This window comes from Apis laboriosa, unplaced genomic scaffold, assembly GCF_014066325.1.
Source record: "Apis laboriosa isolate Shangri-la unplaced genomic scaffold, ASM1406632v1 scaffold26_cov146, whole genome shotgun sequence".
In the NCBI taxonomy this organism is placed as follows: Eukaryota; Metazoa; Arthropoda; class Insecta; order Hymenoptera; family Apidae; genus Apis; species Apis laboriosa.
The window spans coordinates 5,380,738-5,395,356 of record NW_025222592.1 but is presented as its reverse complement, the minus strand read 5'-3'; the positions used below and the strand labels follow the sequence as shown (position 1 = coordinate 5,395,356).

General features: G+C 47.3%; 3 protein-coding genes across 8 annotated transcripts in view; all 3 read left to right on the top strand.

Moving 5' to 3' along the window:
• The first annotated feature begins 148 nt into the window (after positions 1–148).
• LOC122713941 (fibrillin-1) lies at positions 149–7,502 on the top strand. Its single transcript, XM_043934782.1, has 12 exons — positions 149–494; positions 581–659; positions 816–1,264; positions 1,364–2,639; positions 2,956–3,173; positions 3,243–3,342; positions 3,427–3,783; positions 4,337–4,555; positions 4,736–6,795; positions 6,898–7,049; positions 7,137–7,283; positions 7,348–7,502. Exons 1-12 carry the CDS (start codon positions 328–330, stop codon positions 7,401–7,403), a joined length of 5,280 nt encoding a protein of 1,759 aa, XP_043790717.1. The 5' UTR covers positions 149–327; the 3' UTR covers positions 7,404–7,502.
• A 102-nt stretch (positions 7,503–7,604) lies between these two features.
• On the top strand, positions 7,605–11,262 carry LOC122713909 (tenascin-like). 2 transcript variants are annotated; one of them, XM_043934738.1, is made up of 7 exons: positions 7,605–7,821; positions 7,898–7,997; positions 8,442–9,365; positions 9,442–9,938; positions 10,006–10,151; positions 10,242–10,391; positions 10,684–11,262. In XM_043934738.1, exons 1-7 carry the CDS (start codon positions 7,727–7,729, stop codon positions 10,761–10,763), a joined length of 1,992 nt encoding a protein of 663 aa, XP_043790673.1. In that variant the 5' UTR covers positions 7,605–7,726; the 3' UTR covers positions 10,764–11,262. The 2 variants fall into 2 exon arrangements, with proteins under 2 accessions (XP_043790673.1, XP_043790674.1); XM_043934739.1 differs by having other exon boundaries at positions 7,606–7,821; positions 10,245–10,391; positions 10,684–11,261.
• A 592-nt stretch (positions 11,263–11,854) lies between these two features.
• LOC122713913 overlaps positions 11,855–14,619 on the top strand; it is a 12,276-nt gene continuing 9,511 nt past the window's right edge. For 4 of the 5 annotated variants that reach the window (XM_043934747.1, XM_043934746.1, XM_043934744.1 and 1 more), the window contains exon 1: positions 11,855–12,468. In XM_043934747.1, coding sequence (XP_043790682.1) covers positions 12,264–12,468 — 205 coding nt within the window. In that variant the 5' untranslated portion in view covers positions 11,855–12,263. Of the gene's footprint in view, positions 12,469–13,485; positions 13,886–14,619 lie in introns of those variants that run through there. The other variant, XM_043934749.1, reaches the window with a different exon arrangement.

The window sequence follows — 14,619 nt, the reverse complement described above, 5'->3', positions numbered from 1 at the left end:
CGCGCGTGTTTGAACGTAATAAAAAAAAAATGTGAGAGTTATCGAGTTGATACGCGATTGGAATTTAATTCCATTATCTTCTCTCGAGAATCTGAATGAGACGGAGGGAAGGAGAGAGGGATACAGCGAAAAATTGTCCGAACGTTGGTATGTACGTTGGTGTGTTACTTGTGCTAATAATCGCTTCCATGGAAAGAAGAGCTACGTAATCGAACGAAAAAAAAAAGACGGTGACCCCGCCGCGGTTAATGTTATCGGAAGAGAGATGTAATCCTGCGCGCATGGAAAATAAGAAACCAGTAAATCACCGATACTCGTGCATTCAACATGTCGAAAATGTTGCACGCCTGCTTTTACATTATTTCGGCGCTGTTGGTATCCGATACCTTGGCGATCGAAGGTGTGAAAGGTGGCCGTCACCGTGCCCAATATGATCGATCCCAGCTCGCCGTGAACAGCACGATGGCGCAAGGACTTTGCTACAAGAGAATACGGTGAGCGATATACGGAAAATTTCGAAAGTCGGGATGTTGTTTCTTCCAAACGGATGCGAATTCATCGTCTTTTTTTTCCTTTTCAGTTACCAAGATGCTGTCAAATTGAACGCCACAGGTCAATTCCTTCATAACACTCTTCCAATGACTTCTCAGGAAGGCACGGTAAATACATTATACGATTTCTATATGTATCTTACGTATTATTATTGAGACAAGGACGCAGAATATAATTCGATAGATCTTAATTACTTACGTACGAGCGTGATAAGAAAAATAATTTCTCATCTCTTTTCCATTTTTTCTTTCTCTTGTTAACAGAAAGGTGGATGGATAACGATTTTGGATTGTTGCGACGGCTACGAGCGCAACCTTAACTCCGGTGCCTGCGACCCGATCTGCACCGAGGGATGCCTGGGCGGAAATTGCACAGGGCCGAACGTGTGCAGCTGTTCGCCAGGATGGATCGCTCAGAAGGGTGTTTGCGGGCCTTACTGCGAGCAAGCTTGCCAGAAGTACGCCTACTGCTTCTCGCCGAACGTGTGCGCTTGCATGTTGGGCTACGAGGAGGTGAACGGCGAGTGTAAGCCCATCTGCCCTCATGGATGCGTGAACGGCGAATGCGTGGCGCCCTACGTGTGCAAATGCGGACCCGGATACCAACTCGAGCCAGGGATGGAGGGAACGAACGCTAAATGCGTGCCCGTGTGCGAGAACGGTTGCCGCAACGGAGAATGCACGGCTCCTGGGGTGTGCACTTGTCACGAAGGGTAAATCGACGGCGCATCGATGATCCACACTCGAGATACCGAGTAACGCGCCTAGATGAATTTCTTCCTACCATGATCCGTGTTTATTCTTTCTTTCAGATTCGTCAATCCTCCAAATGACCCCGAATACTGCGCCCCCGATTGTCCCGCGGGCTGCGTCAATGGCAAATGCATCGCCCCCGGCGTTTGCCAATGCGAGCCGAATCACGTTCTCAACGGCAGCAACGCATGCGTCCCGGAGTGTCCTCGAGGTTGCGTTAACGGCGAATGCGTCTCGCCCGGGGTCTGCAAGTGCGAGCCAGGCTTCACCCTCGATCCCGTCAACAAATGCGTGCCGGAATGCCGTGGAGGTTGCGTTAACGGCGAATGCGTCTCGCCCGGGGTCTGCAAGTGCGAGCCAGGCTTCACCCTCGACCCCGTCTCGAACAAGTGCGTGCCGCAATGCCCCCTGGGCTGCGTGAACGGCGACTGCGTTGCGCCCGGTGCCTGCGCCTGCAAGCCAGGTTACACCGTGGACGCGAGCAAAAGCTGCGTGCCAATATGTTCCCGAGGTTGCGCGAACGGGAAATGCGTTGGGCCAGATTTTTGCGATTGCAATCCGGGCTACACTCTGGACGGCAACGACAACTGCGTGCCGGATTGTCCCCAAGGATGCACGAACGGCGAATGCGTTGCCCCTGGAGTGTGCAACTGCGACGTCGGCTACTCGCGCGATCCAAGCGGCGGATGCGCGAAGAAGGCGGGGATCGGTGAGCCGGGGGCGGCCACGGATTGTCAATTGGACTGCGGCCCGAACGCGCACTGCGTCGGCCCCAACCAGTGCACCTGCGATCTTGGATTCAAGTTGGATCCGGACACCAAGAGGTGCGTCCCGTTCTCCAACTCGTTCCAATGCAGGAACGGGTGCGGCGCTCATGGGCTCTGCGTCGGCCCCGACATGTGCATCTGCGATTACGGGATGGCCGTCGATCCTGTGACGGGCAGGTGCCCGGAATCGAGAAGTCAGACGGCAAATTCGAATCGAGATCGGGCCGAATGCCAGCACGGCTGCGGGCCGAACGGTGTCTGCGTTGGCCCCGATCGTTGCGCTTGCGACCAGGGATTCGTGCTCGATTCAAACACCGGTAAATGTGTCTCCTCGTCGGGAAGGGGGGAGCCTTTCTGCGAGTTCCCGTGTCTGAACGGGGAGTGCACCGGTTTGAATCAATGCACGTGTAAGCGTGGTTACGTTATCAGCCCCTCGGATGTGACGAGGACGAGATGCGTGCCCGTGTGCCTGGGTGGATGTCACAATGGCGTCTGCACGGCCCCCAATTTGTGCATCTGTAACCCTGGCTTCACGAAAGAGACTGGAGTCAAGGGCAGACAAAGATGCGTCCCCGCTTATTGAGTTGATAACAATATTATTATTTTCTTCCTCTCTTCTTTTTTTTTTTTTCTTCTTCTTCATTGTACGGCTCCTTATCGGAGCACGAGTAAGATATATGCGTCGTACGATTGCGAATAACGTATGCGCGTGCCATAATTGATGTATAAGGGAAAATTCAAAACGGTTGTTGGATCACAGCTTTGATCGTAGCGTCCTTTTTATCTTTGTACACGTACACGATTGTGATTGGTAAATAAAGAGAGCATATACTTATACGGAAACAGCGCTATGCGCGTATTATTTTAAGAATTGTGATTATTAGGGAAGCGATATCGCTGGACATCCTGTTTCGTTTCTATCATGTCGCAGGACACGATTATACGCGCCATATGACACGGCGCCAGTGAATACTGAGAAACTGTTCGACATGCATCTCGCATTTCTCCAAGTATTTGTACTTTTTCTCCCCGTTATTTTCAAAGTAACCGGGACGATACTCTTCCCAGACAAGAACCAAGGTATTTGTACGCAAAGAATCAGGTATGTTGTCGGATAAATTGATCGAGGCGTGCCCGAAGAAAATCGATCGATCGAATACTCTTCTCGTAGTTTCATAGCGACGCGAGACGTCCCGTACAAGCAGTCGTACAGAGTCAGTAAATGGGGGATTTTCTACGAGACAAAATATCGTTGGAATTACCGCAAGGAGGTAAAAATTCTCTTCGTTCTTGGTAAAACTTTCCAACTGCGAGAACGAGGCAAAATCGATTCGATTAAATTTTTCTCTACGCAGTATTATAGCGCCTACCGCATCGACCTCCACTGCTGCGAGGGATACGTACGTAAGGAAAATGTTTGCGTACCTGTTTGCATCCCATCTTGCCTGAATAGCCAATGCCTTCCGAATAATTATTGCAAATGCAATCAAGGATACGTGAAACACACGGAGAACGAATGTTTGCCGTATTGCAAGAATTGTGTCAACGGAAAATGCGTGGCGCCAGGCGTATGCCAATGCGATTTCGGGTATCAAATGGACAAGAACAATATCTGCAAGCCAGTGTGTACCGAAAACTGCGAAAAGCAACACGCTTATTGCTCCTCGCCGGACACGTGCACCTGCTATATTGGTTATCAGAGAATTAACCATGTATGTATATTGTAGAATATTGATTCTACGTTAGTTACAAGTGCACTTTAAGAGAAATTACAATTTAAACAACGTGAAGTAAATTAAACAAGTTCGTTGAGAGAGAGAATTCCATAGTTGCCTATAATGTGTACCATTATTACGAAGAATAAACGTTATACTTTTTATATACTTTTTTCTTCGTGGAATTAAATTTTAGTTACTTTTGTATTACTTTTGTTATAATAATACGTAATTGACAATTCACAATTTGCCTCTCAACGCGTTGCACGATAGATATATTAACATTGGTAACTCGTTTAAATAGTAAATAATAAACATCAGGGTGTTAATAAATTCGTGAGATATCTTTGCCGAAACGAGAACTCTTCTGACTTCGTCAATTACTCGTAACAATTAACAATAAATTTAAGAGACGAGACACTCGATCGTTCGAAACATTTTAGCAATATTAATCACAATTTCATTAATACGGATATATTCTGTCGAAAAATTCTTGGGGCAAATTTCTTATTCTTTTTCTTATTTCTTTCAATTTGAACGATTCCAACAGCAATGCAAGCCAATCTGCGTGTTGAAATGCGTGAACGGGAAATGTACGAAGCCTGGCATATGCACTTGTCACAACGGTTACATACAACAGGATTACACGAAGCAACACGTTTGCGTCCCACATTGCGAGCAATCTTGCGAGCCGTACGGAAAATGCACTGCCCCCAATATCTGCACTTGTTACAAGGGTTATCGTCTCGTTAACGGGAGCCAGACGAGCGTAAGTACGCTTTTCAATAAGCCGTGAAACCTGGAAGGTTAAAATTCGAGTCCTCCCTTATGAATATTTCGTAAAAAAAGAATACTTGAAACGCTCACCGAGAGATCCAATTTCTCGATTCGAGAAAGATGGTGGAAATTTTTATTTTTAAATCTCTTTATTTTTCCTCATCGATCAAAGTGCAAGCCTATCTGCGAGCGAACTTGCGTGAACGGATACTGCAGCGCGCCGGAGGTATGCAGCTGCGATCCAGGCTACGAACACTCCACGACCAACCTCACCACGACCATCTGCCGACCCATCTGCGAGCACGAGTGCATAAACGGGTATTGCAGTGGCCCGAATATCTGCGAATGCAACCCGGGCTATCGATTTTTAAAAGGCGCGTCCGATCTCTGCGAACCGTTCTGCGAACGACCTTGCAACAACGGCCGCTGCACCGCTCCCAACCAGTGCACCTGCGACGATGGCCACCACCCAAACCCGGACGATCCCTTCACTTGCGACCCGACCTGCAACCAGGGATGCCGCTTCGGAACTTGCACCGCGCCTGGCACGTGTACTTGCTACGATGGATACTCGGCAAAAAACGCGACGGTGTGCGAGCCCGTGTGCGACAAAGGCTGCGTGAACGGGTATTGCGACGCTCCAGGGGTCTGTAGCTGCGATCCCGGCTACGAATTATCCGAACACGATTACCACGTGTGTGCACCGGTGTGCAAACAAACCTGCGTGAACGGATACTGCAGCAAGCCGAACAAGTGCGAGTGTCAAACGGGCTATCAACCGCTAAACAATAACACCGATATTTGCGAGCCGATCTGCGAGCCGAATTGCATCAACGGGCGTTGCATTCGTCCGCACGAGTGCAAGTGTGATGTAGGTTATCGATCGTTGGAAATCGGTTCGAATATTTGTCAACCTGTTTGCGAACAGCCTTGCGTGAACGGATACTGCAGCGCGCCTAATGAGTGCACTTGCGACGAAGGTTACGGTCCATCCGAGGACGATAACAATGTTTGTGAGCCGATTTGCGAGCCGAATTGCACCAATGGATATTGCATTCGTCCGTACGAGTGCAAGTGCAACCCGGGTTATCGATCGTTGGAAATCGGTTCGAATATTTGTCAACCTGTTTGCGAACAGCCTTGCGTGAACGGATACTGCAGCGCGCCTAATGAGTGCACTTGCGACGAAGGTTACGGTCCATCCGAGGGCAATGGTAGCAAGGTTTGCGAGCCAATCTGCGAACCGAATTGTACTAATGGATACTGCATTCGTCCGCACGAGTGCAAGTGCAACCCGGGTTATCGATCGTTGGAAATCGGCTCGAATATTTGTCAACCTGTTTGCGAACAGCCTTGCGTGAACGGATACTGCAGCGCGCCTAATGAGTGCACTTGCGACGAAGGTTACGGTCCATCCGAGGGCAATGGTAGTAAGGTTTGCGAGCCGATCTGCGAGCCGAATTGCACCAATGGATATTGCATTCGTCCACATGAGTGCAAATGTGATGTAGGTTATCGATCGTTGGAAATCGGCTCGAATATTTGTCAACCTGTTTGCGAACAGCCTTGCGTGAACGGATACTGCAGCGCACCGGATGAATGCACTTGCGACGAAGGTTACGGTCCATCCGAAGGCAATGGTAGCAAGGTTTGCGAGCCGATTTGCGAGCAATCGTGCGGTGAGAATGGGATCTGCGTTGCGCCCGACACGTGCGAATGCGAGCTGGGTTACAAGCGGGCGACGGACTGGAACGAGACTTTATCCAACGTTTGCGAGCCCGTGTGCGAATTCGACTGCGGAAACGGTACCTGCGCGTCCCCGAACGCGTGCACCTGTTACGCGGGCTACGCGAAAAGGGACGGGCAAGCTCGGTGCGATCTCGCGTTGTGCGAGTCTTGCGACAATGGGACGTGCGCGAGACCCGGGGTGTGCGAGTGCGACCAAGGTTTCGTCGAAGCGAGACGAGGGAATGGAACCGTCTGCGAGCCGTATTGCGAGAATTGCTCGAATGGAAGCTGCGTGGCACCTGGCGACTGCCTGTGCAACGTCGGCTTCGTGAAGGAGGATAACGGCGAGTGCGTTCTCGCGTGTCGAGACAATTGCAACGACCGTGGGATCTGTGATATCGAGAACAGAACTTGCGATTGTTTCTACGGGTGGGATGGGACGCATTGCGAGGAGCCAAGATTTTGCGTGTTGGTGATGGAGAATGGGATAGAACGGTTGAACGTGTAAATATCGAAGTATTTAAATATTTTGTTGATCCATGCTGGGAACCGCAATGCGGTTTCCTCGAATTTATTTATTTATTTATTTATTTATTTTCTTTTCAGATGGAACATAGAGTACGATGCGAACGATACGATTGATTACGTGTTCGCGAACAGTCCATCGTGTTATCACGATTGTTTGAAGAACGAAACCTTGTGCAATGGAAAGTACAGGAAGGACGGCATGGGGAACGATACGATCGCCTGTCTGATCGGTATATACGAACGAGTATAAAGAAATTCGATTCGAATAGTAAATTCTCGATACGCTGCTCACGATTATATCTATCTGTTTTTTATAGATTCTAATTGCAGTCGAGTGTACGCGTTACTCTCGAATCACGTAACGATAGGTGGGATCGCTATGGGTACCGCTATGGTTATAATCGGTAGCGCCATCGTGATCTATTCGCTGACACGAAACGTGAGAAAGAGGAAATTTTCTCTAGGTAATTGATTAGATTACACGTAATAAACGTAGCGATGGAATTTTATAAATTTTACAAAATGCAGATAATACGCCAACATCGATGCAGATGCAGAATCGAGCCGAGAAGAAGAACAGTTGAAAGACGAGTTCTCGTTCATCACACGTTTGTAATTTATAGATTAAATTATTGTAATCAATAAAAAGAATTGTACAAAAGAGAGAAAAAAAAAAAGAGTAGCTATATTGAATAATACTTGTCACTTCCGGATTCGATCTAATCGACGAATGCAAATTTTCTTTCGAATAGAATACGATAATATGCTATGATATCGCAAGCATCCTGTCTCGTATCGATAACGCGGAATACAAGCTGGAATGAGACAGATAATTGATATAATGTAAACTCGTAAGCGTATCAGTTGCAGTTACTGAATCGCTTGTGCTAAAGGACGGATTGAAAATATGAGATGCCTAGGCTGCTTAGTCTTTTTGAACCTCGTCACGACGGCGTTATTTCTGACCGGTGAAAATGGATCGGTGTGCAACGTGCAAATCAGGTATTTATTGCACGTGCTATAAACTTATGTAATATGCGTTTGACGCGTGTACAAATTACGAGCGATAATTTTTCAGTCGCATGGAATCAAGATACGTGCCCTACACGGAAACGTACAAGGTCAGGAAATGGGGTCTCTTCCATCAAACGAAGACTCGAACCAATTACAGGATCGATGTAAGAGAGAGGAGATCGTGAACGTTAGAAACCACGGAAACAGAATGACGCAAAAGTAACGCAATTTTTATGTTTGAAGGAATTTTATAATTTTTATTTAAAAAAAGAAATCTTAATATTACCAAGATCTTTGCACGAGTAATGATTCGCAAAATTGATCACATGTTATGATTAGGAGATTCATCGATAATTCTGATTTTAAATTTGAAAATTGAAATTTATAAAAAAATTACGTGTAAAATATTTCTTTTATCGACGAGAAATATCTTGTAGGGATCGAAATCAATCGGCAAAAATTTCACTTCTTTACATATATTTTAACTTTGAACGATGCTACTTTACGATTATATTCAATTTTCGCGAGAATGTCTTCGTTTTCAGATTGCGTTACTTTCCAGTCGTCTCTCGTCGATATTATTCACGCGAATTATTCTCGGTTTCCAGCAAGTCCGCGTATGGCATTACCAGACGAGATGTTGCGACGGTTACGAGAATCGAGGTGACGTTTGTGAACCGGTATGCAACCCCGAATGCGTGAACGGAAAGTGCACGAGACCAAACTCGTGCGAATGCGACAACGGATATTCGCCTATTGGACAAACGCAACACGCGTGCGAGCCCCTGTGCGAGAGCAATTGCACGAACGGCTTTTGCGCGAGACCGAATCAATGCTCGTGCAACGCCGGCTACGAATTGATCGAAGACAAATTATACTGTCTGCCGGTTTGCGTCCAAGATTGTGCGAATCACAACGCGCGTTGCACGGAACCGAACCGCTGTACCTGCAATTCGGGTTATCGACAGAGCGACACCGATACCGACTTACCATCGTGCACGCCGATCTGCGAAATACCGTGCGTGAATGGAAAATGCACCAAGCCGAACGTTTGCACGTGCAACCACGGTTACGTGATGGAAGAAGATATCGATCTGTTCGCTTGCAAGCCCAAGTGCGAGCGAATTTGCCTGAATGGGAAATGTACGGCGCCTAACGTATGTACCTGCGACCCAGGCTACCAGTTAAACGAGAACGGGGAATGCGAGCCGAACTGTACCGAACCGTGCGTGATGGGTACTTGTATCGCGCCGGATGTTTGCAGCTGTTATCCTGGATACGGGTTACCGGATGATTCCAGATACGTGTGCGAAGCGGTGTGCGAGAAAGCTTGCGTGAACGGGACGTGTACGGCGCCCGACATGTGCACGTGTCACGATGGCTACAGAGTGACAGGAGACGACACGATGAGGCACGTGTGCGAGCCAGTTTGCGAGCTTCCTTGCGAGCCTCGCGGCCATTGCGCAGCGCCCAACACTTGCAACTGCATCCAAGGATATCGGATGATCGATATGACCGCGAAGGAGAACGAAGTGAGCGCAAACGATTTTTTTTTTTATACGTTGGTTTCTAAATAAATAATGATTAAATTGATTCGTTTGAACGCAGGTGCTCGACAAGGACACGATCGTCTCGGCCTGTGAACCTGTTTGCGATCAAAACTGCGCGAACGGCACATGCACAGAGCCCAATGTTTGCACTTGCAACGACGGGTTCACGAAGGGTGCAGACGATCTCTGCGAACCCGTCTGCGTGTCCTGTCGCAACGGTTCCTGCGTAGCGCCGAATGTATGCCAATGTTGGGAAGGTTTCGTCCGCACGGAAGAATACGACTGTGCGCCATTTTGCGAGAACGGGTGCGAAAACGGGGAGTGCGTGGCTCCGAACGAGTGCGTATGCCACGAGGGTTTCGAGTCGAGTGGAAATAACGGTGATAGTACGTGCGTGGAACGCGTGCCCACGTGCACGAAGGTTTGCAAAGGCTATAGTGTCTGCGTGGAGGACGAGAAACCGTGCGAATGTTCTTACGGATGGACGGGGTCGGAATGCAACCAATCCACCCTCTGTATCTTGGTAATGAATCCCGACGATGAAAATCTCATTGGGTGAGTATGTCGTATCGGCGTACGCTCGAAGGAAACTCGGACTTTTAAAAGAAGATTATTATTACAGAATCACGATTCGTAACGATACGAATAACACGCTAACGAATGCTAAACGTTACGCGCCGCTCTGCTATCGATGCAACGGGACGACGAACAACGAGAGTTATTGTTTCGCCATCGACGACTCGTCGATTGGCTGTTTCGTCGAGACAGGTATGCATTTCGAACGAATCGATTTCGACACGAAAGATTTCGACGTCGAGACGTTATGTTTATTAATATTCCGATTCTCTTCTATTCCAGTAGAATCTTCTTGCTATCGTGGTGAAACGGATGGTGAAGCGTTCAAGATGCAGAGCGGAATGTTAGGAGCGGTCATAGTTTTAATAATGGCGGTCGTGACGATAGCGTGTTTCGTGATTTATAGGCATCGAAGAAAAAAGATGCGTTTAGGTATATTATAGCACAATCGAGCGATACTCATGGGAAAATTTGTACGATAAGATGCGTACGCGAGAAAGATCGTGGAGGACCGGAACTCGGGACGAGATAAAGCGTGTCGCCACATTTCCGTTTTTTGTTGTCGCGAACTGGAAAAATCGAGTGATATATCTCTCGTTTAATTTTTTTTTTTTACGCAGTTTGTGTAATCGATAATGAATCATTGGGCGTCGTTCGCAACTTTCCTTCGCGACTTTTCTGCGGAATAGATTATAACGAAACGCGTTTTTTCTTTTTTTTTCAGCCATCGTGCAGAACGTATTACAAGAAGCAATGGCAAACGAGTATTTGATTTCGGAACGAGACGATGATTCTTCGTATTAATTTACATTTACGAACGATAAATTAACGCACAATAAATTAGAATTAAATATTTCTATCCACATTGGAACGAGACTTTTGTCCTTTTATATTGAATGTTTTTAAGGCTAATGAAATGCGCACGATTAACACGCGTACATATATCCATGTAACAAAACATTATGACGAACATTCTATTAATTTTGATGGAATTTATTTATATTTAGCAAAGATGTTTTTCTTTTTTTATTTTTTTATATTATGTAAAATTAATATAATCGATGAGTTCAAAAGGAATAGTGAAACCTATATTCCATCAATCGTAGCACTATTTTACAGACATCGAACGGAGCCAAATGACTTCTGTCAATGCACCTTCTTTCATAATCGTCATCGAATACATTTCGATCAAAAGTTATAACTTCTTAATTATCGAGCTATATATATGTATATATACATATAAGTAGACTGTACAATTTTTCAATTCAAATATCATCGATTATACATTTCTATACACACAATACGCATAATGGATAAACATCCGCACTCTACTTACAATATAAATTTATTCCGTCCAATTTAAACCTCGATTTAACTCATAAGCTCGACAAACGTATAACCTTTATAACCGACCAACATTTTCACATATTCAACATTTCTATTTTTCATTTCGATCCCGGAATCAACCCCCTAAAAGGTCATCAAACATTAACACACCCCCGATCGTATCCGTATCGATCTAAATCCTTCGATCCTACGACCAATCTCTCCACGAAACTCTACTCCATCTCACGGGCACGCACGAGAAATCACCACCACCACCCCCTGGAAGGGGGGTGCGCACGATCGTGCACGTAAAATTGGGATCGTTTCAAGGTAGGCGGTTGGAAAGGTAACAAACCAATAATACTTCAACCCCCTGACCGGAGATTGGGCGATGGCGGAGCGAGCAGCCCTGATCTCGATCGACGCGGCGCGCAGGGAGGGGGGAGGAAGGGGTGAACGGGTGGCATCGCGCAGCTGCAGTGGTGGTGGTGGCGGTGGTGGTCGACCGGCTGGCGGAAGGAAGGCGTCAGTGAACGGGGGAGCACGGAACCGAGAGAACACCGCGGTGGTGTCGTCCTCCGACAGTTGAAAGAAGACAAGAATCGTCGAGGTTGTGCGCGTGTGTGTGCGTGCGTGCGTGCGTGCGTGTGTGTTTGCCTCGTTCGCGCCCTCGTTCGCGCGCAAAAGAAAGAGAAAGAGAGAAAAAAGAAGAAGAGAAGAGAAAAAGGATCGCGGTAGGGGTAGGTCGTTGAAAAGGGTCGAGGAGAAGGCTGGTTTCGATCGTGGTGTTTCCGTTCTTTTTTTTTTTTTTTTTTTTTTCTCCACGAGAAACGTTGAACGCGATATAAGGCGGTCGTCAGAGGCGTCGAGGGCGAGAGGGCGTGCAGGAGGGCGGGAGGGGGGAGGGCAGGCGACAGGGAAGGATGTCGATGCGCCGCCGGTGGTCGGTTTCGGGGGTTGACTCGCGCCGCGGGGGCGATGAGCGCACTTCCCTCCGCCCTGAGACTGACCTGCTGCCGTTCCTGGCTCCTGCTCATCTGCCTACTTTGCCTGGTGTCCGGCTGCACCTGCCGCGGCACGCGACCGGATCGCCTGACTCGCCAATTACCGGCAGATGATGACGTGCGCGTATCCAACTACGACGACGACGACGTCGACGAAGACTATCAGGACAACGTCACTGGTGAGTGTTGCGCGGGGATCGCGCTGTGGACATGTCGCCAGCCAATGGATTATATCGGTCGCCGTCCCATTTCCCACACACGGATTTAACAACGGGATCGTATCGTGGGCGTGAGAGACTCGTAGTGGCGAGACGAGTCGTTGTCGTAGTGGGAAAATCGCATCGATGGAATAGGCGTGGATTCTATTCTGGGTGAAAGCTCGGGGGATTTTCTAGTGATACGAGTAATCCTTGGATAATCGTTTCGATATCGATTCGAATATATTCGGGGTGAAGTGGTGAAAATAGCAAGGGGGGAGGGGGGGAGGAATAGAAGTGGAAAGAGAGAAAGAAGGAAAGAGGTGTGTTTGAAATTTTTACAGGGACCGACTAGGTGTTCTATTCGTGTATATTTGCAGCAGGTAAAAAAAAATATTAGCCTTACGATTACGAGCCTCGTTGCATTTCTCCTTCGTTGCATCGAAAGCATCTGATTCGTATATGGATCGATACCGCTCCTACCGTTCAAGGATCGTTACGTTATTTTCTCGCGAAACAAGGACGATCGAAGAAACGCGTGTGCCTCGAGATTCTTGCTCGCCTCGCCTTCTTCGCGCCTGCTCGATACGGATGTGCAAACACTTCTCGCTCCAGAACCTTCAACCAGCGAGCAAACACTTGTTACTGTCATTGTTACCGTCATATAGACGTTCTCTCTTCGTCAGATGATAAGTAGCCCTCGTCAGGCCTCATTAAGTCCAACGAGGAGGCCGAGGTAAATGTTACGAAACGCTGCAAAGTTCACCACCACCACCACCACCACCACCACTACCGCTCTTCTCAAAACCTAGCTTCTCAAAACGACGACAAACGAATCTTCTTACGTAACGAACAATTTTCTAAGATCGTTCTAAGAACGATTCAATCCATTTTCCTCGAGCCCCGAATCAATCTGAATCGTCGATCCTGGAATAATCGTTTAGAACGAGATCGAATTCGAAGAAGAGGCGAAGAGACGGCACATTCCAGATTCGCGAGTGCGCCTGCGTCTAGGTAAACAGGAGAGGAACTCCTTTCCTTCTTGATTTTCGCGCCAACCACGCTGCCGGTATTGATTTTAATGGATGCTGCAAGCTCTCGCCTCTGTGTGTCTGTGGGAGTTTGTACACCGCCTGCATCTGCGTGAGATTTCAAAGAGATCTCTATTTCTTCTCTCTTTCCACACCTCGCTCTACGCCCGTCCCCTTCCAACGATATAAGAGAGGAGGAGAGAGGAACGGGGGAAAAAAGTTAAAAAAGAAAATATCGTGCGTCATTCACTCCCGTTTCCTCGACCCATTCACCGAGAAACCTCCACTTAACAGGAACTCGGGTTGAGAGGAACATTCGGCGAACAACCGCACCCTTATGATCACGTGCCGTGAACTTCTTGAACCAGGTCAAAAAGCATAATCCCAACTACTCTATTATTTACGTGACGCAGCAACTTCGGCCTCTCGATCGATTCTCCCCATTCATCCATAATTTCCAATTTCGTTCGATTACAATAACGTGGATTCCAGAATTTAATTTCGTTCGATCTCGAACGAAATATAATTCCGTGACGTATCGTTGCTCGGATGCGTGATTCTCAATGTCATCCGTCGAATTAAGATTAAAATAATCTCTTTTTAACGAATGAATCAAAACGATAATAGATTTCGAGCGAACGAAATATCGCGTGTTGCGAAATACATCGTGTGTCGCAATACCATACGTTTCCTTATTAATTCTTTTACGTACTTTTCGATTCGACCGTTGCGTACGTGACGATCAATCTGGATCTATCTCCAGAAAGCATAAATAGAAATTCCACGATCCTCGACGGAAGGAAGGTTAATTAGGATAAAGAGAACATGACACGAGTATGTAATAGTATCTGTACATCGTTTTCTGAACGTTTGCCAACGAAGCTGATCATTGCCGCGATAGCACCCTCCTTAAACACGAGCCCAAAGTCACGAGACGTTTAATAACGATATAATGCGATAATTAAGGGAAAAATCGATAGGGTGTTTGGCGCGATGCCTGCGCCCGGTAACCCAATGAAAATGGCGCAATTATCCCGAAGGAGATTTGGCTCGTTAATTTCTCTAACCCAAACGCTTGATAAGAAGAAAAAAAAAAAAAAAA

Bases quoted from the DNA above. Each gene is read 5' to 3' on its own strand.
- LOC122713941 (XM_043934782.1), top strand. From the start codon at position 328: ATGTCGAAAATGTTGCACGCCTGCTTTTACATTATTTCGGCGCTGTTG. The intron at 3,174-3,242 runs GTATGTTGTCGG...CTCTTCTCGTAG, and splicing joins ATTTGTACGCAAAGAATCAG to TTTCATAGCGACGCGAGACG. The intron at 6,796-6,897 runs GTAAATATCGAA...TTTTCTTTTCAG, and splicing joins GGGATAGAACGGTTGAACGT to ATGGAACATAGAGTACGATG.
- LOC122713909 (XM_043934738.1), top strand. From the start codon at position 7,727: ATGAGATGCCTAGGCTGCTTAGTCTTTTTGAACCTCGTCACGACGGCG. The intron at 9,366-9,441 runs GTGAGCGCAAAC...GTTTGAACGCAG, and splicing joins TGACCGCGAAGGAGAACGAA to GTGCTCGACAAGGACACGAT. The intron at 9,939-10,005 runs GTGAGTATGTCG...TTATTATTACAG, and splicing joins GACGATGAAAATCTCATTGG to AATCACGATTCGTAACGATA.